This window comes from Stenella coeruleoalba, assembly GCF_951394435.1.
Source record: "Stenella coeruleoalba genome assembly, chromosome: 16".
In the NCBI taxonomy this organism is placed as follows: Eukaryota; Metazoa; Chordata; class Mammalia; order Artiodactyla; family Delphinidae; genus Stenella; species Stenella coeruleoalba.
The window spans coordinates 15,493,894-15,521,885 of record NC_137162.1 but is presented as its reverse complement, the minus strand read 5'-3'; the positions used below and the strand labels follow the sequence as shown (position 1 = coordinate 15,521,885).

Genomic DNA, 27,992 nt, shown 5'->3' with positions numbered 1-27,992 from the left:
GGGGCCTCCCCCAGCTCTAAAAATCTGTGGTTCTGTTCTGTGAATTATTATAATACATGATGTGAAAATCAAACTAGAAAAACCCCAAACTAATAGACATGTTTAAACACCAAATAGAATTATGAAGTAGTATTGAAGACAGTTTCCTTTTAACTAAATCTGTAATACTCCATTTCATTTCTAGGTTAAATTCATTCTATTTATATTTTCTAGGCTACGTGTTTGCTCCCTAACATCCTCCGATTCATTCCCCTCCTGCCTTCTTTTTCCTGTTCTGTGGAGAGAGGGGTTATGCAACATTATATTGAACAAATATTAATTGACTTTTGAGCAAATATTAGTAATTATACTACTAGGAAATTTAGTTTGATATTGGTGATTGTAAGTATTGTGTTTCACCTGAATAATTGAAGGTATTTGCTATCTTAAGATATTATTGTGCTTAAGATTATAGCTTATGCTATTTCCAGATAACATGTCTATGATGATGTTTTGGAAATACTTCTTTTGTGACTATATTTTAAATCTGAGGCAGAATAAGCAGGTTAACTATAGAACGTATAACCTTGTTAACTCATATTCTCTTAATCTACAACATGAGTAATCGTCATGTTTACCTACTTTTCAGCAAATATTTAAAACAATTGGCATGTTATCAAAACTTATTTATTAAATATTCATTGCCTATAATAATCATAATGTAAATAATTTTGCAACTAATTTAGAACAACATTGTTAGAATAAATCACAGCAGTTTATACATAGGATTCCTTTATTTACATCATATGTGTTAGAAGGCTTTATTACTGCTACACGTGTATGATGGAAGGTTATTGATTACCTGTCATTAGCGTAAGCGGTAAGATTCTGCCTTTGCTTTGGCTGGGGAGTTTCCTGTTACCCTAGCGTTTAGACTACAAACAGGTTGGCATTGCCTGAACCAAACTCCAGTCTCCATGGCACATTATCACCAGGCTATTTGTAATTACATCAGCCTGTGGTCTCATACACTATATTATAGTCCCAGATGTGGTTTTATTTATACAATACCAGTCAGTAATAATATGGTGGAGAATTTTATTCTGATAAAGTCATTAACTGGCTAATTGCATTGATTTTTGAAGGGGGAATATGTTCACGTACATTGCCTCTCCTATTTTTTAAGCTTTTGAGTAAGTATGTTTGCGTTGTCTGTTTTTTTCTTGTTTGCTTTTCTTTTCTCCTACCCCTAGTGTCCTCCGGGGATGAAACAGCAGGTTTTGGTGTTCTATACCAAACTTCTGGGGAAAATCCGGCAGCCACTACTTCCACATATTAACGTGCATAGGCCAGTGCAGGTATTTTGTTCCCTTTACACAAAACTTTTTAGTTTGCTTCTTTTCGTGTAGAAATAATTTTATATGGTTTTTCTAAAATAACATGCAAATTAGCAAATACTTGAGCTTTCTTTATGCATGACGATGTATTAAATGCACTTCATGTCTTTATATTTCTCTTTTAAAATTTTATACATTAATTTTACCATTTACCTATTTCCATGACATCTCAAGGAGAGTTTATTATATAACCCCTTAATTTTTTAGAGTAACATATTTGAAAGACCTACGACTAGCAAATGTATTTTGATAGAGGTGATTGTAAATAGTGTTCTTTCTGAAAAATGCAAGGTATTTGCATTATTTGAAAATTTTAAATATCCTGAAGGTAAATGAATGGCTGTTTACATGTTTATAAAAAGTAACCTAAGTTTAAACATTTGTTTTAAATTTTTTGACAGAAATTAATTCGACTGTGTGGTGAAGTCCTTGCAACGCCAACAGAAAATGAAGAAATTCAGTTTCTCTGCATTGTGTGTGCAAAGCTGAAACAAGATCCCTACTTGGTTAATTTTTTTCTGGAGGTATGGTATCCTTCTTGTCAACCTTCAAAGTATGTGCGTATTAAAATTATTATGAGAATTGAATTCTGTGAATAATATTAGAAGGAATTACTTCTTTGGGAATCAGATAGCTTGTTTTACTTCCCAGAATTTTCATTTAAGAGCACTGTCTTATTTTAACCTGAAATCTCCTGAGAAAAACGATTCTCAAAGAATGTGATTGAGCCAGATGTATGGGGCGGTATAGGGGCTGGACAAATACAAAGCCAAGGCTTAGTACAGCTTGAAGGGCAAATCAGGGAGAGAGAAGTCACGGGAATTTATAAGCTATCATATTTTCAGCCAGGCTTGCTCAAGTGCAGAGTGTGGGTAACTTGACCTGGGGTAAGGATGGTGTGTGCAGATTTGGACATGATGCGAAGCGTCATGAGTTACCTCCCCACCCTCGTGTAGCAGTTGGAATTGCTCTACTATCTTGTACTATCTTTTCATAGCTGTAGTCACCGAATCATAGTTTATGTAAATCAATTGACATTTAGATTTTATTTCCAGTTTTAAATTAGAAAATAACTTTTATGTATTTCCTGCTTTCATTTAATTTTTTTCAGCAGTGAAGTCATTTAGGAATATATTAGAAAAAATGTGTTTTTTTAGTTAAAAAAAAAGTTTTTTCTTCTTTTTTTTTGTTTTTTCAGATTGAGGTATAAGTTAGAGTACAATTCAGTCTTTCTGATCCACCATTCTATGAGTTTGACAAACACAGTCGTGTAACCACCAACACAATCAAGATATGCAGTATCTCCATCATCTCACCATATGTCCTTTCCTGGTCATCCTGTTTCCACCTCTGCCCCAAGCAGTCATTGATCTGTTTTCTGTCCCAAGTTTTCTCTGTTTCAGAAAGTCATAAAAATATAATCAGGCTTTTGAGTCTGGCTTTTTTTACTTCATATAATGCATTTGAGAGTCATCCATGAGTTTGGTCCTTTACACTGCTGAGTAGTATTCCACTGTATGGATGTACCACAGTTGTTTATCCATTCACCAGTTGAAGGACTTATGGGTTGTTTCCAGGTTGGGGCAATTATGGTTGAGGCCACTGTAAACATTCACAGATTTTTGTATGGATTTAGATTTTCATTTCACTTGAGTAAATACCTCAGAGTAGGATTTCCATATCATGTAGTAAGTGTATATTTGCAAAACTCGTCCCAAGTGGGTTTTTCATTTTGCATCCCATGGACACTGTATGAGAGTTCTGTTGTTCCGTGTTCTTGTCAGAGTGGGTGTTGTCAAGTTTTTTTGTTTTGTTTTTAAAACTTTTAGCCGTTTAATAGATGGGCTCATTTTTAATTCACTTTATTTAATGAGTAATTCAGGATCTTATTCTGCATTCTTATTGGAGGTAGGTAAGCAATGAAGCTGCAAAATTGCATAAATTTAAATTTCTAGGTTAGTGTTAAGGACTCTGAATGCCTGATGTTCATGGTATGCATCATATTTTGAAAGTTTGCTTCAACATGGCTGGAATAGCTTTATGATATAAATGTATCAAATATCTTGATTTGGCTAAGTGTGAGATTTTTCTTCTCAAAGTTTTTTACTAAAGTTTTCTTAGATACCTAAGTTACTTTATTTTTTTTTAATTTTCATTTATTATATTTTGGCTGCATTGGGTCTTCATCACTGCGTGCGGTCTTTCTCTAGTTGTGGCAAGCGGGGGCTACTCTTCGTTGTGGTACGCGGGCTTCTCATCGCGGTGGCTTCTCTTGTTGCGGAGCACAGGCTCTAGGCATGTGGGTGTCAGTAGTTATGGCACGCGGGCTCTAGAGTGCAGGCTCAATGGTTGCGGTGCACAGGCTTAGTTGCTCCTGCGGCATGTGGGATCCTCCTGGACCAGGGCTCCAACCCGTGTCCCCCGCGTTGGCAGGCGGATTCTTAACCACTGAGCCACCAAGGAAGTCCTGATACCTAAGTTACTTTAGATGCAGTAGATTTTTTTCCAAGCTTAAGCTTTAAGGAGTTTTTCTCAGAATCTCCGAAACTTGTTTCAAAAGTACACAGCCATAGACCAGAAGCAGAGAAAATTTGCAAGCATATGTATGCCTGCCTGTTTTCAGAGGAACATTTACATTTAGACCTCAATACCAAGAACACCTTTCTGATAGTGTCATGACTGCTGTAATGCAGCGTGTTTATAGCACATACTTCTCCAAAGCATGAGGTGGTAGGTATCTCCATTTTCTGAACTGATCGGACTACTTATACGCTTTTAATGTCAGTTATTATAATCTCCCTAGCATTAGAGTTATTTATATGCATTTTATTTTTTCTTCCTGGTCAGTAAGCTCCTTGAGGACAGGGACTCTATCTCATTAATCTTTAGGTCCCCACAGCTTCTCTGGTATCTAGCACAATGCATAGTAACTTTAATTAACTCTTATTGAATGAATGAATCTTTAGAGAAATGCAGCTTTATTACTGGTAAGTAACAGATAGTAATAGAAGTACTTTGCAGTTCTTGAGCATGTATCCCCTGAAATCTAATCTCTCTGTTCATTTATATCAGCTAATAGATACATTTGCTGTGAATTAAGTGCAGATAGTAGATAAGTTAGAAACATTTTTGCCCTAAAGGAGTTTGTAGTCTGGTGATGAGGGTAAGACTAATGTTCAGATACTGTAATCTAAGGTAGAGTAAGGTGAGTATCATAAGAAAGATACCCCCTAATGCCCCCTAAATGTTCATAGGTTGAAGAGATTACATTGGCCCTGGTCATTAGGAAAGGCAGCATGGAAGAGGTTGTCTTTGAAATGAGCCTTGACAGTTGTTTAGATAGGAAGGAGTGAGCATAAGTAAAGGAGTGAAGGAAGATATGAAAGTTTGTGGTGTGTTCACATAGTTTAATTAGGCCATGTGGTAAGAAAAGGGCCTAGACAGATAGGTTGGAATCGTCAGAGGCTTTGAATGGCAGGATGAAGAGTTTGTACTTGCTTGCAGAGCTTTTTCAAAATGCAGATTCCTTGGAGGTTCCACCTCCAGATATTCTCATTCTGCAGGTCTAGGTGAGACCCAGGAATCTGCCTTTTTATCAAGCCCCACAGAAGACCACATGGCCGACAGTCCTGAGTCACACTTTGAGGAACACTAGGGAGTGAGTGCCGTTCTAGGGTTATTCTTCCTCTTGCCATTCTCATCCCAGATGCCACTCCCAACAATAGTATTAACATTTTAGACGGAATAAAATATTTTACATTCATAAAGACTATGATATGCAATTGACTTTATAGAAAATACGGAAGTTGTTTGGGATATTCATGGAGTTCCTCAGCATTGTTTCCTTTTAATGTATGTGCTCTGAGCTCAATTTCTCAAGATTGGTCTAAACTCTACTTTTAATAGTAATAAAAGTGATTTATAATAACTGTCATATAACTTTGGAAGTAGAACTTTGAGTTCATTCAGCATTTAATGCACTTCTGTGATGGGTGCAACACTCTGATAGGCCCTGCAGAGAAGCGGGTTTATGATGAATTCTAACTTGTGTGAGTGATTTGACTTTTGCTCTTATGTTTTTTTTTTTTTGTTTTTTTTTTTTTTGCTCTTATGTTTAAATGCAAAGCAAGATACTTTTACCTGGAAACTAAAGATTTGCTTCAGTTTAGATTCTTTTTGTGTTTGGGTGTATGTGGTGGGAGGAACGGTCACAATATTTCAAGCAAATCTTAGTTTTATCCTCAAAAACACGAGTAAGGATGCCCTCAGAGTGTTGATTTATATTTACAGAGCAGAAGTATAAGGAAAAACCAGAAAAATCATCTTAGAAAACTGGTTTTAGAAGAGTCAACATTGGGGCAATATATTTTTAGTAGCCCAGTGATTAGAAAACAGTTAACTGCAATTGAAACTTCTTGAATCTTTTTTTTCCTCACTAACATCAGTTGTTTTCAGTAGTAGTCAAATAGTTATCGCTAATATTGTTCATTGTTTATAGTCGGTGTAAAACAGTTGTTTGTCGTCGGTGTAAAACAGTTTGTAGATCGTGTTCTGAAGAGTATCAGAAACGCCTATGTAATTTTTTTTTTAACATCTTTATTGGGGTATAATTGCTTTACACTGGTGTGTTAGTTTCTGCTGTACAACAAAGTGAATCAGCTATACATATACATATATCCCCGTAGCCCCTCCCTCTTGCGTCTCCCTCCCTCCCACCCACCCTCCCTATCCCACCCCTCTAGGTGGTCACAAAGCACCGAGCTGATCTCCCTGTGCTATGAGGCTGCTTCCCACTAGCTATCTATTTTACGTTTGGTAATGTGTATATGTCCATGCCACTGTCTCACTTCGTCCCGGTCTCCCCTTCCCCCTCCCCACGTCCTCAAGTCCATTGTCTACGTCTGAAACACCTGTGCCATTTTAAAATATCTAAAGCACAGTTTGTTTAAGTCTGGGTATTTTCATTTGTCACAACACGTATCCATTGCTACAGTGGCTAGGTATTGAGTGTTAATTATAGAAAAACTCATTAAAGTATGATTTCTGTTCCATGAGGCTTTTGACGTGAATCTTACAAAACATGTATTCCTTTTCAGAACAAGTTTAAATCACTGGCTTCTAAAGGAGCACCAAACGCAACTTCAGAAGATGTATTAAAAGGTCAAGATTCCTTGTCAACAGATACAGGACAGTCCTGTCGGCCAGAGGAGCCGTCTGGTGCCTCTGGAATGGAGCACACGGAGTTAGAAGACGAGCCTCACGCTCAGATGGATGATCTGTCCACAGGCTTGGACAGCCTCAGCATCGCTGCACTGCCAGAGGCCACGGTTGTTCGTCCTAACCAGGATTACAACTTAGTGAATTCTTTGTTAAATCTTACGAGAAGTCCTGTGAGTCATCTGCTTTACCTTCTTTCCCTCTAACATAATCTCAGTTATTTGCATAGAGAAAAAAATCTATTTTCATTTTGGTGTAAAACTTTAAATCCGTTTAAGTTGAATTTTTCCAAACAAACTGATGTATGTCTAATTCAAGCATTGAAGAGGTATGTGTCTTTCCCCTTAGGATGGCCGAATAGCTGTGAAAGCCTGCGAGGGCTTGATGCTGTTAGTGAGTTTGCCAGAGCCAGCGGCCGTCAAGTGCCTCACGCAGAGCACCTGCTTGTGCGAACTGCTCACAGACAGGCTGGCCTCCCTGTACAAGGCCCTACCTCAGTCAGTGGACCCCTTAGATATTGAAACAGTGGAAGCAATTAACTGGGGGTAAGAGCTGCTATATCTGTTTTCCCATAAAAGTGACTTCTTAAACCTACGCTTTTAAATCCATTTCCATTTTGCAATGATAGAAATCTTTAGTTTTGAAAAATACAGCATTGCTTGTGAACATTAAACAAGATTGTGTTTTGAGGCTTGTTTTAAAATTTGTTATCAGGAATGAATTGGCATGGGAACAGTCCATCTGTTACATAGTTAAGCTATTTTCCCTCTGTCTGTTAATAGTGATCAATTACGACCTTAACTGTGTTAAGATCAGTAACTTTATCTGACTATATATATATATATATATATATATATATATATTTTTTTTTTTTTTTTTTTTTTTTTTTTTTTTTTTTTGCGGTACGCGGGCCTCTCACTGCTGTGGCCTTTCCCGTTGTGGAGTACAGGCTCCGGACGCGCAGGCTCAGCGGCCATGGCTCACGGGCCCAGCCGCTCCGCGGCATGTGGGATCCTCCCGGACCGGGGCACGAACCCGTGTCCCCTGCATCGGCAGGCGGACTCTCAACCACTGCGCCACCAGGGAAGCCCATCTGACTATATTTTTTAAAAAACAAAAAACCCTGAGAGAAGGAATCTTCTCTTTTATAAATCAGCTCCACTGCCCCTGGGGCAGTCTCATAGTTCATGGCCTGCCTGTGTGGAACCTTGCCTCCTACCTCTTTGTTTCACCCCTTCCCCCCAGCTTTTAGGGCTCCCCCCTTGATTCTCATATGAAAATATGATTATTGAGGAACATTTATAAGTTATTAAAAACTGTAAAGCAGCATAAATAAAATTACCCATAATCCCACCACCTGTAAGCAGTCTAACATTTTGACATAATAACCTGTTATTGTTTCTCTGTGCATTTTTAACCGTGCTTTGGTTCTTACTTGTTTTTTTCCACCCTGTATTCTGTTAACATCTGCCAGACTCACTTGTTAACTTTACTACTGGGTGGTACTTTAAGGCAGGAAGAGAAGCAAACCATTTATTTCTTCTTGCAGTCCCTTCTTTATGTTTCTTTCCTTCCATCCTAGTGGCTGAGAACCTCCGACTTTTCATTTCTGTTACTTGGTCAAATTCATGGTGGAAATATGAGGACCTGTCTCAATGGTTTTTCTGCTGCAGCTCCATTCTGCTTCAGTCTCTCTCCACTTAATGAGTGAAAATTATTCACAACTTTCATTTAAAAGGTTTTCTCTTATCTGTGGCTTTTATTTATAAAACCCTCTTCTGATTGACATCCAGCGTCGCCTGTGTAAATGTATCATATACCGTGTGTTCATTCACATGCCTTCATCTCCCCTTTTGTACTGAACTGGATTAATGCTTTCGGATAACTTTGGACTTCAAATTTCTTCTGTGTCCTGTAGCTTGGACTCATATAGTCATAAAGAAGATGCTTCCGCATTTCCAGGAAAACGAGCCTTAATTTCATTTCTGTCCTGGTTTGATTATTGTGATCAACTCATAAAGGAAGCACAAAAGGTTTGAATATTTGTTGTTTTTTACTGATAACTTAAAACTGTAAATATCAACTAAGTAAAATTTGAATCCTCAATTTATATTTTTGAATACGTCTTAATTGTCTTAGGATAGCACAGTTAGTAGTTTATATCCCTAAGTATTATCTTAATTGTCTTAGGATAGCACAGTTAAATAAATAAAATGAAATAAACCCCCAAAAAGTGTATATATACGTCTGTGTGTGCGTGTGTGTGTGTGTGTGTGTGTGTGTGTGTGTGTGTATTACAGCTCTGGAATGAATCGGAGTTCAAGTTCTGCCCATATGTTTCTTTAAGTATTATAGCATAACCCCTCACAAGGTAACATTGGCCTCCCTCCATTTCTCCTCTTTGGGGAGATGTTAATACAATAAGTGATTGGGATAATATTTTTATCCTGTTTGTCTTTGTTCTTGGAAATTTAGATAACATGTAAAGGACCCAATAGCTAATGTCTAATCTAGGTTTATATGCCATCAACAAGATGGTCAGTAGGCAAGTTTTTTTTTCACATTAATTCAGATGGAGAGTGCAAACTGGCTTAACTGATGTTATAAATTAATCTCTTTCGCATTTTAAAAAAAGATGATGATACTTATACTATGTTCTAGACTGCTGCTGTTGCTCTTGCCAAAGCTGTTCATGAAAGATTTTTTATTGGTGTTATGGAACCTCAATTAATGCAAACGTGAGTGGCCTCTTTACTTAAAAAAAAAATCACTGTGTTCATGTTATTTTTGCCCACTAATTACTTGTTTGTTTTGCCAGTTCTGAGATGGGTATTCTGACATCAACTGCTCTGCTTCATCGCATTGTTCGGCAAGTAACCTCTGACATTTTGCTTCAAGAAATGGTGTTTTTCATCCTTGGAGAACAGAGGGAACCAGAAACTCTGGCAGAAATCAGCAGACATCCTTTAAGACATAGGTTAATTGAACATTGTGATCACATATCTGATGAGGTAAGCTATGTAAGGATTTAGAATTGGACTTAGATTCTTTGACATACTGACTTTGATGTACTTGTGATGTTTTGAATATAGCCTCTTTTTTTATGTGGCTTTTTATTTTGAAAATTGCAAGCGTGAAGAAGAATAGTTTGTTTAAACTATTTTTCAGTTACCCTTTATCATTTTGGGTTTCAGATAAGCATAATGACATTAAGAATGTTTGAACATCTTTTGCAAAAGCCCAATGAGCACATTCTTTACAACTTGGTCCTAAGAAATCTTGAAGAAAGAAACTATACAGAATATAAACCTGTGTGCCCAGAAGATAAAGATGTAGTGGAGAATGGGTTAATAGCAGGAGCAGTGTAAGTTTCATCCAACTCTGTGAGTTTAGCATTTCATATAGAATCATAATTTTCTCCCCTCTTATTTCCCTTCCTTATTCTTAAAAAAAATACCTCTAACAGTTTAAAAGTTTTTTAAAAATAAAATTTAGATGTCCTGATTTTATTGTCCCTTTAAATTACAAGTGTCAGTATATAGTCATTAAACCTAACAAAATCATATAGCCTTGAGTTTGATGTTAGTATAAAATGTTAATTTCTCTAAGAAATGTAAATACATTCATTCCTTAATTCTTGTATTAGCAAAATCATGTAATGTTTTCTAAGAACATAGCAGAGAATCTTTTGGTTTAGAAACTATAATAAAATTTTTTTTTATACATCGTTAAATTAAACTTAGAGATCTGGAAGAAGATCCTTTGTTTACTGACATTTCACCAGATAACACTTTGTCAAACCAAGAGTGGCTTAGTTCTTCACCTCCTGCTTCTCCAGACCACCCCAAAAATGATGGGAAAACTGAAGTCCATAAAATTGTAAATAGGTGAGTTGCTATATTAATTTGACTTACATCTCTTTTACTTATTTTTATAACAATGTAATAGCTCTGCTCCTTGATCATTATAGAGATATGTTATGAATTCAGTCTTCCCTCCTTTAAAATCTTTAATGTCAGCTTTTTGAAATGCTTATGTAGCTAGTGACGGCCTAGGGGCAACGATCCATACAAAAGAGAAAAGCTGCAGCGTAGTAGTGGTTAAATAAATCTTCAAGGTCCTCTACTTATTTTTAATGTAAAATATTTTAAGTAATTCCCAGTGGGAACAGCGCTGAGAATTTCCAGTTTGGCAAATTGAACTTATCAGCCGTGTACTCACATGTGTTAAGCTGAGGGCTATTCCTTTTTTTTTTTTTTTTTCTTTTTTAGCGTTTTTATGTTGTTGTTTCTTTTTAAGTGCCCTTTCCCGGCAATTTTCTTCTTTTCCTTCCTTTGCAATCCTGTCGCTGATATGCCTGGTGCTGGGAGGTGACTTTAGAGAAGACTGCATGTGGTGTAAGATGCACGGTTTAGGGTGCATGAAAATCGAAGTTTCAGTTACTTAAAAGCCAGGTTCCTGAGACTAACAAATTTCAAGGCAATCGATCATTGTCCTGTAATGTAAAAAGAGTCGGGTTTTCTTGTGCTTGATTCTACTTTTAGTGGAATGAGTAATTTTTAAATAAAACCTTCAAAATAATGACAGAGTATTTAACAGTGAATTGTAGTGCTGATTCAAGATTAAGTACTTACGAATATACAATTTTACTTTTCAAGTTTCCATTTGCATTAATACTTGGCTAAACTGAAGATATTGCTAGGTATTTTAACACATATAGAGATGTTGAATTGTGAGAGTATTCGTATTATTGATTATGGCATTTTTTCATTTAAGTTTCCTCTGTCTGGTACCGGATGAAGCAAAATCATCCTACCATGTTGAGGGCACTGGATATGACACCTACCTCCGAGATGCTCATAGGCAGGTAAGAGAAGTAACTAGTTTTTGACATGCAGTCTAATAAGAATGCACACACATTGTCACATTGCCCACAGTCGTTTCTCCAAAGGTTTCCCTTTCTCTGCAAGACCTGAACTCCACTCTCACCACTTGAACTTTTTGCCGGTGACCTGACTTTGCATTTCACTAACTGTGTGTCTCTATCTCAAGATTTCTTTATGGTCCCTTCCCCACCACCCCACTCCTTTTCTTCCCTTTCTTCCTGCTCTTGAAATTATATGTCCCCCACATCCTTTCCCCTGCTAATCTAAAACATGATTTTTAAATAATTCTACCCACCGCCCACCATGGCCCCCAGCCCACAGGCTATACCCTTTCCTCTTCACTGTTCATACTCATCAGTAATTCACAAGTGCTGGCTCTTCATCCCCTGCATCCCAGCTTTCCACCTCACTGAAAGTACTTTCTCAAAGGTCTCCTCTTAGTTATTAAATTAAATGGCCTTCTCTCAGTCATCTTTCCCCTCTGTAGCATTTTACATTTTTACCAAATTCCAAATTTTGAAATGTCTCAAGTCAGAAAAATATACATTTAATTTTCATTTAAATCCTTTGGGTTGAAGAGTGCTCTTATTGATAATTAACTTGCATGCGCTTATCGTTAATTCATGATGCTTTAAGCCTGAATTCAAGTCCACATTACTATGTGAATAACTAGAGTAATGCAAATACATTCATGTAACAATAAAATAGAGGCAATAAAAGTAGTACCAACCTCAGTAGTACTGATTGGATTTTTAAACTGCTTTGATTCTTTCTGTAATGTTTCATTTCCATATTCTGATTACAGTTATGATTGTTTCAGAAATATTTGACAAGACACAAAAAGAATAGAAAAAATTTACACTATTACTTTCTAGCTCAGAATTTCGGAAGTGTTAATATAAAAATGCTTTATTAAATATTGGGGTGTGGTTTTATAAAGAAAATTTTCTATTGAAAGACAAATAGTTTAAAACTCACAAAATATTGAAGAAGTTTGTTTTTTAATCATTTTTAATATGTTTTTCTTTTAAAAGTTGAAGTTAGTGCTTTGTGTAAGAATATGTTTTAATCTCAGTTAATTTGTAAACTAGAGATGATAAGGTAATTTTGCTTTATTGAATAAGGAAAATCTGAAAAGGGAGAAAATATGGAAGAAAACTATGCTCTAAATTTCTTTTGTTTAAATTCAAGTAAATTACATGTCAGGGAAGACTTTAAATTTTTCTTTTTATTATAAGAGATATTCTTGTGCTTATAAAAATCCATATTGTGTATCCTGCTGATAAACTGTGTAGTGAGGACCAGTTTCCACTTATTTCCAATCTGTCACTGACCAATGCTTTTGTAAAACATAAAAAAATGAAAAGAAAAAACACAAAATACAAGCCCTGATTATTTTATAGATTGAACAGATGTAAAATGTACTCAGTGAAATTGCAAGAGAAGTTTCTAAACTTGCTCTTAGTTTTTGTACTCGTCTCAAGAGCAGTGGTAGGGGACAGTTTTCGGACCACACTTAGAGCAGCCCTGTTTCCTCCTGGCAGTCATGGCAACGTGCCTGGGTTAAACACATCGTAGCAAAGTCAAGTTTGCCTTCTCAGGTGCTGTGTATCTGTTCACCTATTTTATATATGATATATATTTTAGAATAGATTTGAAAATGTGGCTAAGACTTGCTTTGCTTTTTAAATACTCGCTAAATCTGTGACAAGAATAAGTAAAAGTTTGAACTCCTCTAAAGGAAAGAGCATAAGCTCAGCAGTGAAGGGGGTACTTTGGTAAAGTTAAAATCTGCCTGCTTTCGCATCAAGGTGCTGGGACTGGTGGTTGTGACCTGACCTTGTGCCTCTCTCCAGTCAGTGTGTTATCCGGGTCATCCTTTTCCCCTCTTCCACGGCACCTCACACTAGCAGACACTTAGCATTCAAGCGGATTTCTATGCCTGTTTGGGAAAATTATTTCTATTTAATCTCCATTTGTTTTTGTTCAGTTCTTCTTTAATGATCCAAATATTTCTCCCTAGTTCCGGGACTACTGTGCTATCTGCTTAAGATGGGAGTGGCCTGGGTCTCCAAAAGCATTGGAAAAGTGCAATTTAGAAGCAGCTTTCTTTGAAGGTCATTTTTTGAAAGTTTTATTTGACAGAATGGGAAGAATTCTTGATCAGGTAATAAGTTTTTTTTTGTTTGTTTTAAAATTTATTTATTTATTTTTGGCTGTGTTGGGTCTTCGTTTCTGTGCGAGGGCTCTCTCTAGTTGCGGCAAGCGGGGGCCACTCTTCATCGCGGTGCGCAGGCCTCTCACTGTCGCGGCCTCTCTTGTTGCGGAGCACAGGCTCCAGACGCGCAGGCTCAGTAGTTGTGGCTCTCGGGCCTAGTTGCTCCGCGGCATGTGGGATCTTCCCAGACCAGGGCTCGAACCCGTGTCCCCTGCATTGGCAGGCAGATTCTTAACCACTGCGCCACTAGGGAAGCCTAGTAATAAGTTTTAAAATATTAATTTCCATATTATTTTGTTACCATTCACCATGAATTCTACTCACATCTTAGTTTACATCTTCAGTCAAGTAGTTTTATTGTTTTCTTTTTCCACTAGATGACTTTTTCATAAAGCTAGATTGCCAACAGCTGGTGGGTTTCTGATGCATTCATTATGTTAAAACTTTTATTTGGCCTGACAGCTGTTACAGAGTTGTATGTTTACTTCTCATTGTAGGTCATTGTCTTAATAACCTTAACGCCTTTCGGCAGTGCCTAGAGTGCTTTCTTAGAAAGGCTTTTAGTTAGTACAGTTAGTACAGATACAGGTAGAGTGAAACTTGTTAGGTTTAATTCAGAAGACCTTAAATGTCATTTCAAATCGAATCTTGAGAGCTCTGGTCTCACTAAAGTTATGGAACAGTATCAGATGAACCTGCTTCTTCAGACAAAGAACTTGTGAATATACTCATTTTCAAATGGGGAGATGCAATTTAAAAAAGGTTAATTTACTTATTCCAGGGTAAATAAAAATCACCATTGGCCGGTATGTTGCTCTGTCTCCATTGATTGTCAGGAGAACTGAATTTGGGATTATATCAATAGAATCCCTCTCTCCGTCTCTCCTTGACATACAAAGTGACGATAGAGTTTTGAAATGTTTTATGCACTGGGATGGACACTTGAAATAAAACAATCTGGCATTAAACTTGCCTCAACATGGAAACTGAGTTAGCCAATTTAGAATTAATTTAAAACTGTATATTAAAGTACTTGTTCATTTTAGCATTTTAGTTAAATATTTATGTGACTGTAGGGAGTTATAAAAGAAATTTACTCCACAAGCAGGCTGTCTTCAATAACCAGAAAGCCAAATAAAGAAATGATAAGAAGTGTTTCACTGTGTTGGACTTCAGTCAGCACTGTTTCTGATAGTAATCAATAAAGACACAGAGTAAAGTCCTTTTTTTCTTTTAACCTCTTAACAACATGTGCTGAATTTCTAGTGTTTCATTGTTTGCTGATTTGTTGGTTGGTTTTTAATACTTAACAACCAAAGTATTTAAATCCAGCTACTGAATGTATTATGCTGTAATACATCACGGCTGTGTAAACCTCCCAGGTAATGGGGCTCATCAGTATGTTGTGTTTTTGTGCTGGTTCTCTTGGCATAGTTTGGATCTGATTAAACTAACACAGAAGAGACATTAACAATCAGTATTAAGTCAGTAATCTTTAGAAATTTTGACCGAAAGCACTAACAAGGAATCTAAATTTTAAAAAGTAGTTTCTTTTTTCTTCTTGCGGTACGCGGGCCTGTCACTGCTGCGGCCTCTCCCGCCGCGGAGCACAGGCTCCGGACGCGCAGGCCCAGCGGCCACGGCCCACGGGCCCAGCCGCTCCGCGGCATATGGGATCCTCCCGGACCGGGGCACGGACCTGTGTCCCCTGCATCGGCAGGCGGACTCTCAACCACTGCGCCACCAGGGAAGTCCTAAAAAGTAGTTTCTGAATTGAGTGGAAAGATCCTCTCTGAATCCTCATCACACTTGAGCATTTTTCCCTTCAGTCTGTAGAGTACTGACACAAAAGGATTCTGTCGGAGACAGAATATCCCGAAATGCTTACAGTTCTTTTTCGTTCACCAGATAGCTCTTCACAGGGCAGAAGCGATTCATACACAGTGTCTCACTTATTCTTCCTAGAATCCTGAATGATAGGCAAGACAGTTCCTTGTATTATTGTATAAATGAGGAATCCTTAGTTTCAGTTCATGTGACTTAGTGAGCTGTGGAGCCTAGCCTCAAACCTTCTGTCTTTAAAACCCTTGATTTTCTAAGCCTTTTTGGATAAGGACATTATAATCAGATCTCAAAGATAATCATGAGTCCTGGTGTGCCTAGCGTGCTTGGTTTAATTTCATTTTCTTTCTTTTCTAAATGTTTTTGCTGAAGGTGATGTTTGCTTGTATTTTCTTGGTACATATATACCCCTAATAGGATCAGGGTAACCAGGCTGGGATTAAACATTACTATGGATAATTAATAAAGTAGCTAATTTCTGCATGTATAATTGAGAAGTTATGACATCAGGTATTCATGATACTATTGTGTTGTCACAATGTTAATTTTTGAAAAATATAGTGTGTTTAGTATTGTTTTTAACCTTAGTGATTTTAAAAAGATAGTAAAAACGAAAGTCCATAGCAGAATGTAAGGAATACCAGGGAGAATATAGGGAAGCCCAAGTTCTTGTCCCTGTTCTGACGGTGAAAAATCTGAATTTGGGCAACTAAACTTAGCTGTTTGTCACATTTTCTTATTGTTAAAGTGAAGTTGATATTACTTGATTTGCTTGTAAGAATTATCTGAAAAACAATTTAAAATACTTTAAAAAATATAAAATCTTGTTAAATGCAGGTGTTATAAGAAATCTCCGAGACTATCAAGTTGTTGAGATTTTTAAAAATTTGACTTATTTCTTATTATTTTGACCATCTACATACTTGGCCTTTAATAAAAGGGTTGCGACTGAGTTTGCAGGTGACATCCGTATGCTTTTTTTTTTGGCTGCATTGGGTCTTCATCGCTGCGCGTGGGCTTTCTCTAGTTGTGGCAAGCGGGGGCTCCTCTTTTTGTGGAGCATGGGCTCTAGGCACACAGCCTCAGTAGTTGTGGCGCACGGGCTCTAGAGCACAGCCTCAGTAGTTGTGGTGCATGGGCTTAGTTGCTCCGCGGCATGTGGGATCTTCCTGGACCAGGGCTCGAACCCGTGTCCCCTGCGTTGGCAGGCAGATTCTTAACGACTGCGCCACCAGGGAAGTCCGACATCAGTATGCTTTTTTTTTTTTTTTAATTTTTTTTTTATTTTTGGCTGCGTTGGGTCTTCGTTGCTGCACGTGGACTTTTCTCTAGTTGCTGTTGTCTTCGTCATGGTGCTCGGGCTTCTCATTGCGGTGGCTTCTCTTGTAGTGGAGCACGGGCTCTAGGCACGTGGGCTTCAGTAGTTGTGGCACACGGGCTTAGTTGCTCCACGGCATGTGGGATCTTCCCGGACCAGGGCTCGCACCCACGTCGCCTGCATTGGCAGGCGGATTCTTAACCACTGGACCACCAGGAAAGCCCTCAGTATACTTTTAAGTCAAAGTTTATTGTTCCAAAATTCATATCTTGTATTTAGGGTGAGCTCAATCAAAAATGGGCCAAGTGCACTTTAACGTGTCAGAAAAATCTGGTTAACTTTTATTTCAGGTGAATACTGTATAAAGTACAAATGGGAGGGATTCAAAATAATAGATACAAACAGTTGCTGTTTGCAACCCTCTAAAAGGCCAGCTTGTTTTAAAGTTACTACTTTAAAGTAGGAGAAAGAGACTAGTGAAGTAAAGACCAGTTCAGAGTATGGTGGAACAGTTTCTATCTAGCTGAAATTTATCTTCATTTTCACAACATTAAAATATAATCTGGGACTTCCCTGGTGGTCCAGTGGTTAAGACTTTGCCTTCCAGCGCAGGTGGTGCTGGTTTGATCCCTGGTTGAGGAGCTAAGATCCCACATGCCTCCGGGCCAAAAAAAACAAAACATAAAACAGAAGCAATATTGTAACAAATTCAATAAAGACTCTAAAACAAATTTTTTAAAATATAATCTGAGTCAGCCTTAAGTTTCTTAAACAACCAAAGATATAGATTCTTGTTCAAAAAAGCTTAAAACCAAACTAACAAACACCATATAGAGAAAATACAGAGTTTAAGTGGCAATATATAGTTGTTTGAAGCCAAATTTTCTCAATTTATTTAAGTACCTGTAAATGGCAGAATTTAGTGACCTAAAACTCTGAACCATCTGAAATGAAGTCACATACAATACTGTACTTACGTTGTATTTTAAATGATTTTGTCCACATTTTACCAATTGCATTCTTCTTAAAGATTTTTTTAAATGTTTTCCTTTGTGCCTAAAATACAATTTAATGTGAATTCATTGTTTTGAACTGAGTCTTGGAGAAGGCTGTTCTCTTGCAAATATTATCAAGTAGGAAAAGATGCCCTTCAGACTATGTTTAATGTGAATCGTATCTCCTTTCATTTATCTTGCTTAAGGCTAGATTGTGAATAAGAGTGACTTAGGGGTAGTTTTTCTTCTTTCAGAAAATCTGTGTTCATGTATCTAGTAGTAAGCAGAAAAGACTAAAATTGGACCTTAGCACAGGACTTGAGTTTTTGTTCAAATAACAGTATCTTTGATATCTTCTGGCACGTGCTCAAGCATTTGCTGTCCTTTAAATGTCAAATATTCACTTCTGGATTGGTATTCATTATGATCAAGGGCTTAAAAGCTGCTCAGTGAATGAGGGTAAAACATTCAGATTCTGTTGTCAATATCAACTTGGTCCTGAATCACTTTTCCCTTGCTCCTGCTGCAGCATCTGTTTCTCACTCATCCAGTCACCTAGGTTCTTTCCAACCTTCTCACTGAAGTCGGTTTTGTTTCAGCCACTCAGTTGCCTTTAGCTGCTTAGAAGAAGAAAACTGGAAGGGATGAGAGATTTCTGTTGAAAGTTCTAGGCACAATAATAGCAAGTCTTTTTGTACATTATGCATTTTGCTTGGATTTTGACACATACTCCGTAAAGCACCTCCAAGCTGCTTCCTACGAGGAATAAACAGATTAAATATTAAAAAAACAGAATTCAAGTAAAATTGTGATACATACAAAAAGGTATACACAGATGTACACAGACATTGTTTTGGAAGAGTTAATGCTCTTGCACAGTAAAGGAGGTGATCCCTGTCTGTAATCATGATTTTGAATCTTCTCGTTCACTTTTGAGGCATATGGTAGTTATTTCCACCCCCAAGTACTTTCATTCTGTTGACAGGGTCCTGTGATGTATATGACTTTGTTGTATACATGCTTTTGGTAATTGGCAGTAGTTGAATAATTTAAGAGACGAGGATTATCATTTCTAAAACTAGACTACTATAAAAGATTTTAATACCTTCCCTTCTATCTTTGGTCTTACATGTAATGTCTTCTATTGTTTGTAATTAATATTACATATGACTCTTCGGTGAGTTTTGATGACCTCTTGAACTATTTTACTACATAAAACCACCTGCATAAAACAGAGACATTCTGACTTTGTTATACATTTACTTTATTCTGTATGTTTATGTGCATACCTTTTATTTTAAGTTTTAGGACTGTGATATATGCACTTTGACTAAGGTGGTGCGAGCTAGAGCTAATTTAGTTATAGATATTTTCATTGTAGAAGAGCATGTAGCAGGAGGAATGAGATGGTAGATTTTCCTTTTTCTTAAGAAGACAAATGGAAATGGTAAATTAAGTGCTCAGGTATATACATTATACATAATGTCAAATATCTTTTTGGTTTTTCCCTCTCCGTAGCCATATGATGTCAATTTACAAGTAACATCAGTGTTATCTAGACTTTCTCTCTTCCCTCATCCACACATACACGAGTACCTTTTGGACCCGTACGTGAACCTTGCTTCTGGCTGTAGATCTCTCTTCTCTGTAATCGTCAGGGTGAGTTATCAGTTTTGTCATATTCTCTAGGATTGATAAATCCGACCAATTAACATCTTAATATCATTGTGTGTAATTAGTGTCACATAATAAAAAATGTTACATATTTACTGTTCAGAAATAATTATTTTACTACAGAATGTGGAGAATAAAGATTCATTCTTTTAAGTGGTATATATAATTTCTGTATTTTAAGGTATAGCTATGAGTCCTTTGTCAAAGATTGTTATGTGAATAGTGAAAAGTGACAGTCTTCATTTAGTAATAGGAAATGGAGTATTTTTTTATCCTGAAAATCCCCATGGAGGTGTTTAGGGACTGAGCTCCTTTTGTCCCTGTGACACAGGTTGTTGGAGACCTCATGGTTCGAATCCAGCGTATTCAAGATTTTACTCCCAAGCTTCTATTAGTCAGAAAGCGATTACTTGGTCTGGAACCTGAAGGCCCTATGTAAGTCAGCGTTTTACATGTTGTTTATCTAAAACTTTTGCCAAAACTTGATGATCTGCTAATACCCTGCGTCGATTGATTGATTGCCTGCTTTCCCTTTCCAGTATCGAGCACATCACGTTGCTGGAGGGTGTGATTGTGCTGGAAGAGTTCTGTAAGGAGCTGGCGGCCATCGCCTTTGTGAAATACCATGCTGCCTCCACACCATAAACGGCATCTTGCAAGTAACCAAGGGAACAGAACTGTTGTATGCATTTCATCAAAAAAGCCTCAGTTCCACCCAGCCACAAGAGGATAAAAAGGCTTTTTAAATGAAGCATTGCTGTAAACTGGACAGAACCATTCAGAACCCACTGAGTGGACACTCAGTGCAATGTTGTGTGATGTTGACTTTATCGTAATGGTTCTAGATATAAAGTTGCACATCCTTGAGTCCAGGATACAATCAAAGGAACTTCAGGAAATAAGCATTTCTAATGCCTGTATGAAAAGCTGCAAAATTTCTGATGTCATGACTTTGATGATATTTCTGTTAATTTAACATCCTTTTAGGTAGCAAGGCATTTTGACATTCTCTGGGACTCAAATGCTTATATTCTTTTGGATTAATAAGTAGCAGAAAAAAAAAAAACACCTAATTTTATAACTTTTTAAGGTCAATTCTTATCAAACAAAATATTGAAAAAAACTGTAAGTGAGAAAAAAATACAATTTAGGAACCATCAAATGAATTAATAATGGAAGATAAAAATGTGTAGCGCACCGTTAACTTTCTTCAGCTTTTCTAAGAAAAACAATTTAATATGATAATGAAATTCTTGATTAATATAATATATATTTTTTAAAGAAACCTTCTTTTACTCTCTTGTGCACATAGCCTCGTTAGTGATTGATTTTCATGTATGGGTCCCAGTTTATTTAAACTTTGTCATTTTTGCAACAATGTTGAATATGTGCCCACTGTTGGTAGTGTTTACTAAAATAGTATTTTTTAAGCTAATTAACATGTATTGGGTTGAGACCCTTTTTTTTCTCTCTCTCCCTCCCTCTCTGAAAATCGCTTTATCATTTGATTTTCTTATTGAAATGCATGGTAGCGTGTAGGTGGCAGCAATCAAAATGCCAATGGCCTCCTGAATGTTTACATTTTTTTTTCCATTTTGTTCAGTCTTTTGTTTTAAATCATTCTGAAGAGATTTTAAAACAAACCAGCAAGTCTGACCCGTTTACATATGAAAGGACTTGGGTAAATTGGTCTATGTGTGGATGGGTGCGTGTGTAGGAGCGTGTGATGTGGGTAGCTGGCAGGGCTGCACTGTGCACGGCATGCTGGTACTTGATTTACAAAATGGCGTTTGCTAATCCACTTTCTCTTCTTCCTTTAAGTGATACTTATCACTCAAATATTGCTCTTAAGCTTCCTTGGGTTTTTGTTTTATTTTTTCAGTTGGAATGTTAAGCAGCAGCACTTTCCTCTTTACCTTTTCATTTACTGATATTCGGGGGAGCAGACTAGGCAAACCTTCCAGCCTGAAAGGAACTGTAGCTGCCCATTCTAAGAAGTTGTTTTGTGTAGCATGTTTGTATCTATACATCGTGTAGCGTGTGTATGGAAGCATATTTTACACCTACTGCTAATTTTGTTGTATTCGTTTTCTGATTTATTTTATAGTTAGTTGTTGCTATTTATTAACAACAAAATGTTGAAAATTATGAATATTCTTGGCTCTAGAATGCTTACCACTGTTAAAACAGCAACAAAAAAACTAAATTTCTAATTTAATGCAAATCTCTGTTAGCTCACTCTAGGAAATTTATTGAGCGAAACAATGAAAAAACAGGTGGGAGATAGTTACTTTGTGCATGATTTTCTTTAAATGATTTTTAACGATAGGAAAGCATTATTCTGTTTGCTGTATTTATTGATGAAGGAATGCTGCAACATCTTCATTTTTAGATGTAGTTGTCGTCTACTTTGATGTAGGTGTACTTAAAATAGACCATTAAGAGATTAGATATTTCTTAATGTTTTTGCAGCATTCGATAGGTGTAATGGCAATGATGTTACCTCTCGAACCAAATACGATTTTATTCTTGCTTTCACCGTAGGACCTTTTGGCTAATCCATGAAACCAAGCTCAGAGAAGCTTTAATTCATATTTGTGTGTTTGTATGCTGCTTCTTAAAAGATAATTATTTTCCTAAGTTATTGTAATGACTTTGATTTGTAATCAGCTAAAGCTTAAGATATAATTTGTTTCTCTTCTAAGTTTGCTACTGTCTTTCCTTCCTTTCTTCTTCGTATTTAGTTCAGACCTAGAGCCAGCACAAGTTCTCACAGTGAGTTGGATTTGTTGGTGAAACATTGTCCTCCATGACTAGCCATTTGTGTACTGTCTTTCAGAAGCTATTTCTGTTCCTCAGTATTTGCAAAACAGTGACTGATGTGCACTGTGTTGAGTGGGCAGTACCACCCTAGCAATCGATTGCCATGACAAATTCCAAACTGAATTTTAGCCTTGCTTCACATTGGTGTAAATGGGCATGCACATTCTTTTTTTTAACTTTCTAACAGTATAGTCTTTGGGTTTATTTTTTTTAGTAATGAGCCACATTCTTTACGTGATAGAACTCAAAATGTGTCCTTAGCCAGCCAGTTATCATTGTAGTACTCACATTGACTATGTAAGGTACTCATAATGTATCTGTCTGTGCAATATATAAGCTATGAGTCGATTCATAGCTTTTTGGTTTAATTGTACATTATTGTGTGTGTACATGTGTGTATATATATGTGTATATATCTGTAAGGACCAAAATCCTTAGCTTGCTTACACTGTTGCTAGTGTAAAGATTATTACACTTAATTTTACGGGGCACAAATTATGGAATTACTTCATAATTCATGGTAACATATTTCCATAAATTATTGCATTAATATACAATTACCATTTAATTATGAAGTTTATAGGTATTGACAGAAGTTACAGTGAAGTGCTGAAATCACAATTTATATGGTAATTATATTTTGGGTTGTACAATTAATGAAAATATGCATGTCATTGTGACACTTGTTGTGTTGAAACATGATAGATAATCATATTTCTGGGCCCTGTAAAATAGTGTTACTATAATACTCTGTTTTGCCTCCTGCCTTGTTTACATTAAACAAAGGATATTTGGTAAATTTTTCTATTGTACATTGTATAGGTTACTGACAGTGTTACCAAGGCCTGGAAATCTTGGGCCATCTGTGAAGAAACTCTTCAGATGGTGATTATGTACCTAATATCTCTTCAAAGGAGGTTGTGATCAAGTTCAACTTTTTGTGCTAACAATGCATGCAGGACTAAGAGGGATGATCTAAAAATAAATAACGTAATTTAAACAAAATGTTGTCTTGTATTTTTGTAGAATTGTAATTGGAAACATTTCATTCCCTGATAAATCTAAAATAATAATTCATAACATACAAAAGGATATGACACACAGCAGTCAGTGGTTCATTATAGCATTGATTCCAGAGAGAGAACAAAAAGGAATATATCAGAATATTTGTGGAGGGGGAGTGTATAGCTTGAAAAATCCCTCTGGGTGAGCCTTACATGTATTGATATTTTCCACCCTACCATAATAACCATTTCCCTAAAGGAAGGAATGGTTATATAAGTCTTAGAAATATAATTCACTGTAAGCATTATTTCTTTTTTTTATATAAGTTTATGTAATTTATTTATTTATTTTTGGCTGCATTTGGGTCTTTGCTGCTGTGTGCGGGCTTTCTCTAGTTGCAGCGAGCGGGGGCTACTCTTTGTTGTGGTGCGTAGGCTTCTCATTGCGGTGGCTTCTCTTGTTGCGGAGCACGGGCTCCAGGCACGCGGGCTTCAGGAGTTGTGGTTCACGGGCTCTAGAGCGCAGGCTCAGTAGTTGTGGTGCACGGGCTTTATTGCTCCGCGGCATGTGGGATATTCCCGGACCAGGGCTCGAACCCATGTCCCCTGTATCGGCAGGCGTATTCCCAACCACTGCACAACCAGGGAAGCCCTAAGCATTATTTCTTAATAGATTTATAACACATAAAAACTTCTCTCTTTAACTGACATTTAAAACAATTTGACTCTAGGCTTATTCCATTCACTTGAGTATTTGCCAAAGTCCCTTAGTTGGAAACTGAAAGAAACATGTACTGCATGGCACAACGAGAAAGAGAAAAATCTAGTTACTAATCCCTCCTACCCATGATTCTTTTCAGCCAGTGTTCCTCAAAATAGTTTTAGAAGGAAATAAAGAAGGTAACAGGTTTAAGGATGCAAGGGAGGTAAGGTTTAGGCATTGAAGAGTTAAAATTACCTCCTTATCTTGAGCTCCTTCGAAAGAAAACTGCATTTTAGGAATGCATAATCAGATCCCCAGTCCAAAAACCTGGTTCAGAATTCTGCACTCTTCCATCTAGAAAACTAGTTATCTCAAGGGAATTTAAAGAATAAAGTTGTTAAGGTTGAAATTTTGTTAAAGTCTTTCAGGTAAAAGCTGTACCTCTTTATCAAAAAAAAGACAAAAACACTCTGTGACTGTTTGATGCTGAAGTTTCCATGGAAGAAATAGGTTTTAGTTGGTCTAAAGCCAGTTAGGAAAGTTATTGCCTATGGGCCTCGCCTCATAGGAGACCGGTTTTTAAATTTACTTGATCTACACCCTACCACCCACATTAGAAAGATTGCATCTAAGCCTGTCTGACATACTCTTACGGTTTGACTGTTGTGCGCATTCGGGGTTTTATTTGTGTTATAATGGCATTTCTAAAAATGTATCAGAAATAGGATACTAACATGTCATCTAAAACCAAACCAAAACAATAATTTGGTCTCCTCGACAAATATTGGGGACTTCTTATGAACCAAGTTTTAAGATGCTAGGAAAACAAATAAGAAGCTTTTCTGCCCTCACCAAGTCACAGTCTCGGTTCAGTGTGCTGACAAAAATAAGGAACGCTGCACACCGGAATACTGTTAGAGAGACGGCGCCGAAGCATTGTGAGAGCACAGGGAGAGGAAGTCGCGTTGCAGGTCATCAAAAGAGAAAATCTAAAACTCAAGTCTTGACTGAATTATATCCTTACTTGTGAGTGCAGATAGGCCAGATACTCTGAGAAGTCGTAATGATAAAGTCAACTCAGCGATAAATAGACAACTGTTCTGTATCCTCTTATATTTACCATGATTAACCGTTGCCTTTCACCTTCTTCATTCTGAGATTGGTATAAAGCACCAGCCTAAATAATTGTGCCTTTGGGCCCACATTTTCTCAATTGCTGAGAAGTAATTAACTGTTCTGATTTAAATGATCTCTTTCTAGAACTATTATATAGAGAGAAGGCAAAAAGTCAATTGAAATAGTAAAACCAAAAGATTTAAGAAGGCTTAAAAAAATGATCGGAACATGAGGGTAAGATTTGGTTTAGTAAATCTGCAGAACCAAACCTTGCTCCCGGCTTGAACTCAATGCTCCTTTGACCGCATTCTTTATTCTCTGCCGGATTGGGGCACAGGTCGCTGCGCATCCAATTAAGAGAGAACGAAATGGGCTGATGGAGACAGAAAAGGTGAATTTGGAAGCCACATGCTGGATGTGTGTGAAGATGGAATGTGTAAACTTCCACTGTTTCTCATAACTCCATCCGTTCCTGAAATTGAAGGCAGGGGTCAGGCTAGAAGGCAGGTGGACAGGCTGGGGGTCACACCTGCCAGGACAAGATGAGGAAACCTGACTTCTGTTTCCTTTCCTAACCTCAGCCTTCTTGAGGTAACCTCAAGGAATTACCTGATCTCCCAGGAGTGAGTCTGAGGAATTAAAGGAAATGCAGTGTGCCTTATAATTTTATATGACCTTACTCTTCCCTCTAGTTAGACTAATCAGTATATGAAGGAATTAACAGAGATCCTCTTATAAAGGGCCTTAAGGTATTGATTCTCTTGACTAAGTAGCCAAATCCTGACATGAATGTAGGACCCAGTAGGAGCATCAGGAATTCAAATACTACCATGGGTTACTTTGCTCTCATTGCAAAGGTGAGGAGAAAAGACATCCTTTGAGTTTTGTAGCTTAGTTTCATAATGGTACCCATGTTATATACATTCATTTGCATGGTGATCATTCTATTAATTCTTAACAAAATATTTAATACCAATGATGTGCTAAAGTTTTCAGGGGAGATATCCAGGTTGGAAGATCTAAATAAGCCAAGAACACATTCTGGGTCTAACAGATCAGTCTTTCTCAAAACACATTTTTCGGTTGAGAACTATATCCAGAATTGCAGGCTTGAGGAGCTATCTGTGGCTCAGAAAAAAAAAAAAAAGAAGAAAAAAAGAGCAAGTGACGTGCGCAGCCCCTGAGACTCGAGGAGACAAAGCAAAAGCATCTCCAAGTCTGTTACTGCCTCAGTCCTGTAATTTATGAGTAAGGAATCATAAAATCAATTTCACTGTTATGCAGAAAGATGAGATGGCACCCAAATTCGCTATAGTCTGGGTAAAGTTATATTTCAAAGCCCTGAAGATGAGATTCATTTATGTAATAACACGAGAAATGTATTCCTCATTCCACTCATAAATAGAATAGCACGTAGGGCTTTAATTGATCAGACTTCCCAAGAGAACCATGTACAAGATTTCTAGAGGGAAACAAATTGGCCATTCCTTAAACATTATTCTTCCATGTTTAAAATATGCTTTCCTTCTTAAATCTCTTTATCCTGTTGCTATTATCAACAGTGTAGCAAGTCACAGAGCATTTTATGGTTCTGTAATCTTTGTTGGCCGCTTCAATTATTTGGGTGTCCTGCGATCATTATTTCAGTTCCGTTTTAGAAATGATTAGGAATAGAACATCTTTTTCTTAAGTCGAATTGCTTTTGGGCTCCAACAGAAATGGAAGTCGGGAAGGTAACGACTACTTTTAGGATATAAATATTATCCCAATAGTCTGTATACCCTGGACTCCTTGACAATAGGTTCTGTTTTACGAAGACGTGCATTTTCCTTAAAATGAGTCAGTGTGATGCAGCTTCAGGAAAGCCTTTCCCTGAAAATACTGTCAGCAAGAGCACATGACTCATTGGAGTCTGGGTTCAAAACCACATCCTAAAAAGAAAAGCTGTAAGTGCAAATGTGCATAGCAATTTCTAGGTGTTTTTCTTTGGAATTTGACACTGAAATAAAATTTGCACAGTTTTTCTTTTTTCTTTTTTTTACATCTTTATTGGAGTATAATTGCTTTACAATGGTGTGTTAGTTTCTGCTTTATAACAAAGTGAATCAGTTATACATATACATATGTTCCCATATCTCTTCCCTCTTGCGTCTCCCTCCCTCCCACCCTCCCTATCCCACCCCTCTAGGCGGTCACAAACAACGGAGCTGATCTCCCTGTGCTATGCGGCTGCTTCCCGCTAGCTATCTATTTTACGTTTGGTAGTGTATATATATATGTCCATGCCACTCTCTCACTTTGTCACAGCTTACCCTTCCCGCTCCCCGTGTCCTCAAGTCCATTCTCTAGTAGGTCTGCGTCTTTATTCCCATCTTACCCTAGGTTCTTCATGACATTTTTTTTTCTTAGATTCCATATATATGTGTTAGCATACGGTATTTGTCTTTCTCTTTGTGACTTACTTCACTCTGTATGACAGACTCTAGATCCATCCACCTCACTACAAATAACTCAATTTCGTTTCTTTTTATGGCTGAGTAATATTCCATTGTATATATGTGCCACATCTTCTTTATCCATTCATCCGATGATGGACACTTTGGTTGCTTCCATGTCCTGGCTATTGTAAATAGAGCTGCAGTGAACCTTCTGGTACATGACTATTTTTGAATAATGGTTTTCTCAGGGTGTATACCCAGTAGTGGGATTGCTGGGTCATATGGTAGTTCTATTCGTAGTTTTTTAAGGAACCTCCATACTGTTCTCCATAGTGGCTGTACCAATTCACATTCCCACCAGCAGTGCAAGAGTGTTCCCTTT

General features: G+C 37.2%; 1 protein-coding gene across 2 annotated transcripts in view; it reads left to right on the top strand.

Moving 5' to 3' along the window:
* Positions 1–27,992, top strand: part of FHIP2A (FHF complex subunit HOOK interacting protein 2A) — a 54,459-nt gene that overhangs the window by 12,745 nt on the left and 13,722 nt on the right. Inside the window, exons 4-17 of one of the 2 annotated variants that reach the window (XM_079899547.1) lie at positions 1,233–1,337; positions 1,778–1,900; positions 6,473–6,766; positions 6,942–7,138; positions 8,512–8,626; positions 9,255–9,331; positions 9,412–9,604; positions 9,788–9,957; positions 10,337–10,480; positions 11,370–11,460; positions 13,503–13,646; positions 19,371–19,511; positions 19,858–19,961; positions 20,066–23,385. In XM_079899547.1, the coding sequence (XP_079755673.1) occupies positions 1,233–1,337; positions 1,778–1,900; positions 6,473–6,766; positions 6,942–7,138; positions 8,512–8,626; positions 9,255–9,331; positions 9,412–9,604; positions 9,788–9,957; positions 10,337–10,480; positions 11,370–11,460; positions 13,503–13,646; positions 19,371–19,511; positions 19,858–19,961; positions 20,066–20,171 (2,004 nt within the window). In that variant the 3' untranslated portion in view covers positions 20,172–23,385. Of the gene's footprint in view, positions 1–1,232; positions 1,338–1,777; positions 1,901–6,472; positions 6,767–6,941; positions 7,139–8,511; positions 8,627–9,254; positions 9,332–9,411; positions 9,605–9,787; positions 9,958–10,336; positions 10,481–11,369; positions 11,461–13,502; positions 13,647–19,370; positions 19,512–19,857; positions 19,962–20,065; positions 23,386–27,992 lie in introns of those variants that run through there. The other variant, XM_079899548.1, reaches the window with a different exon arrangement.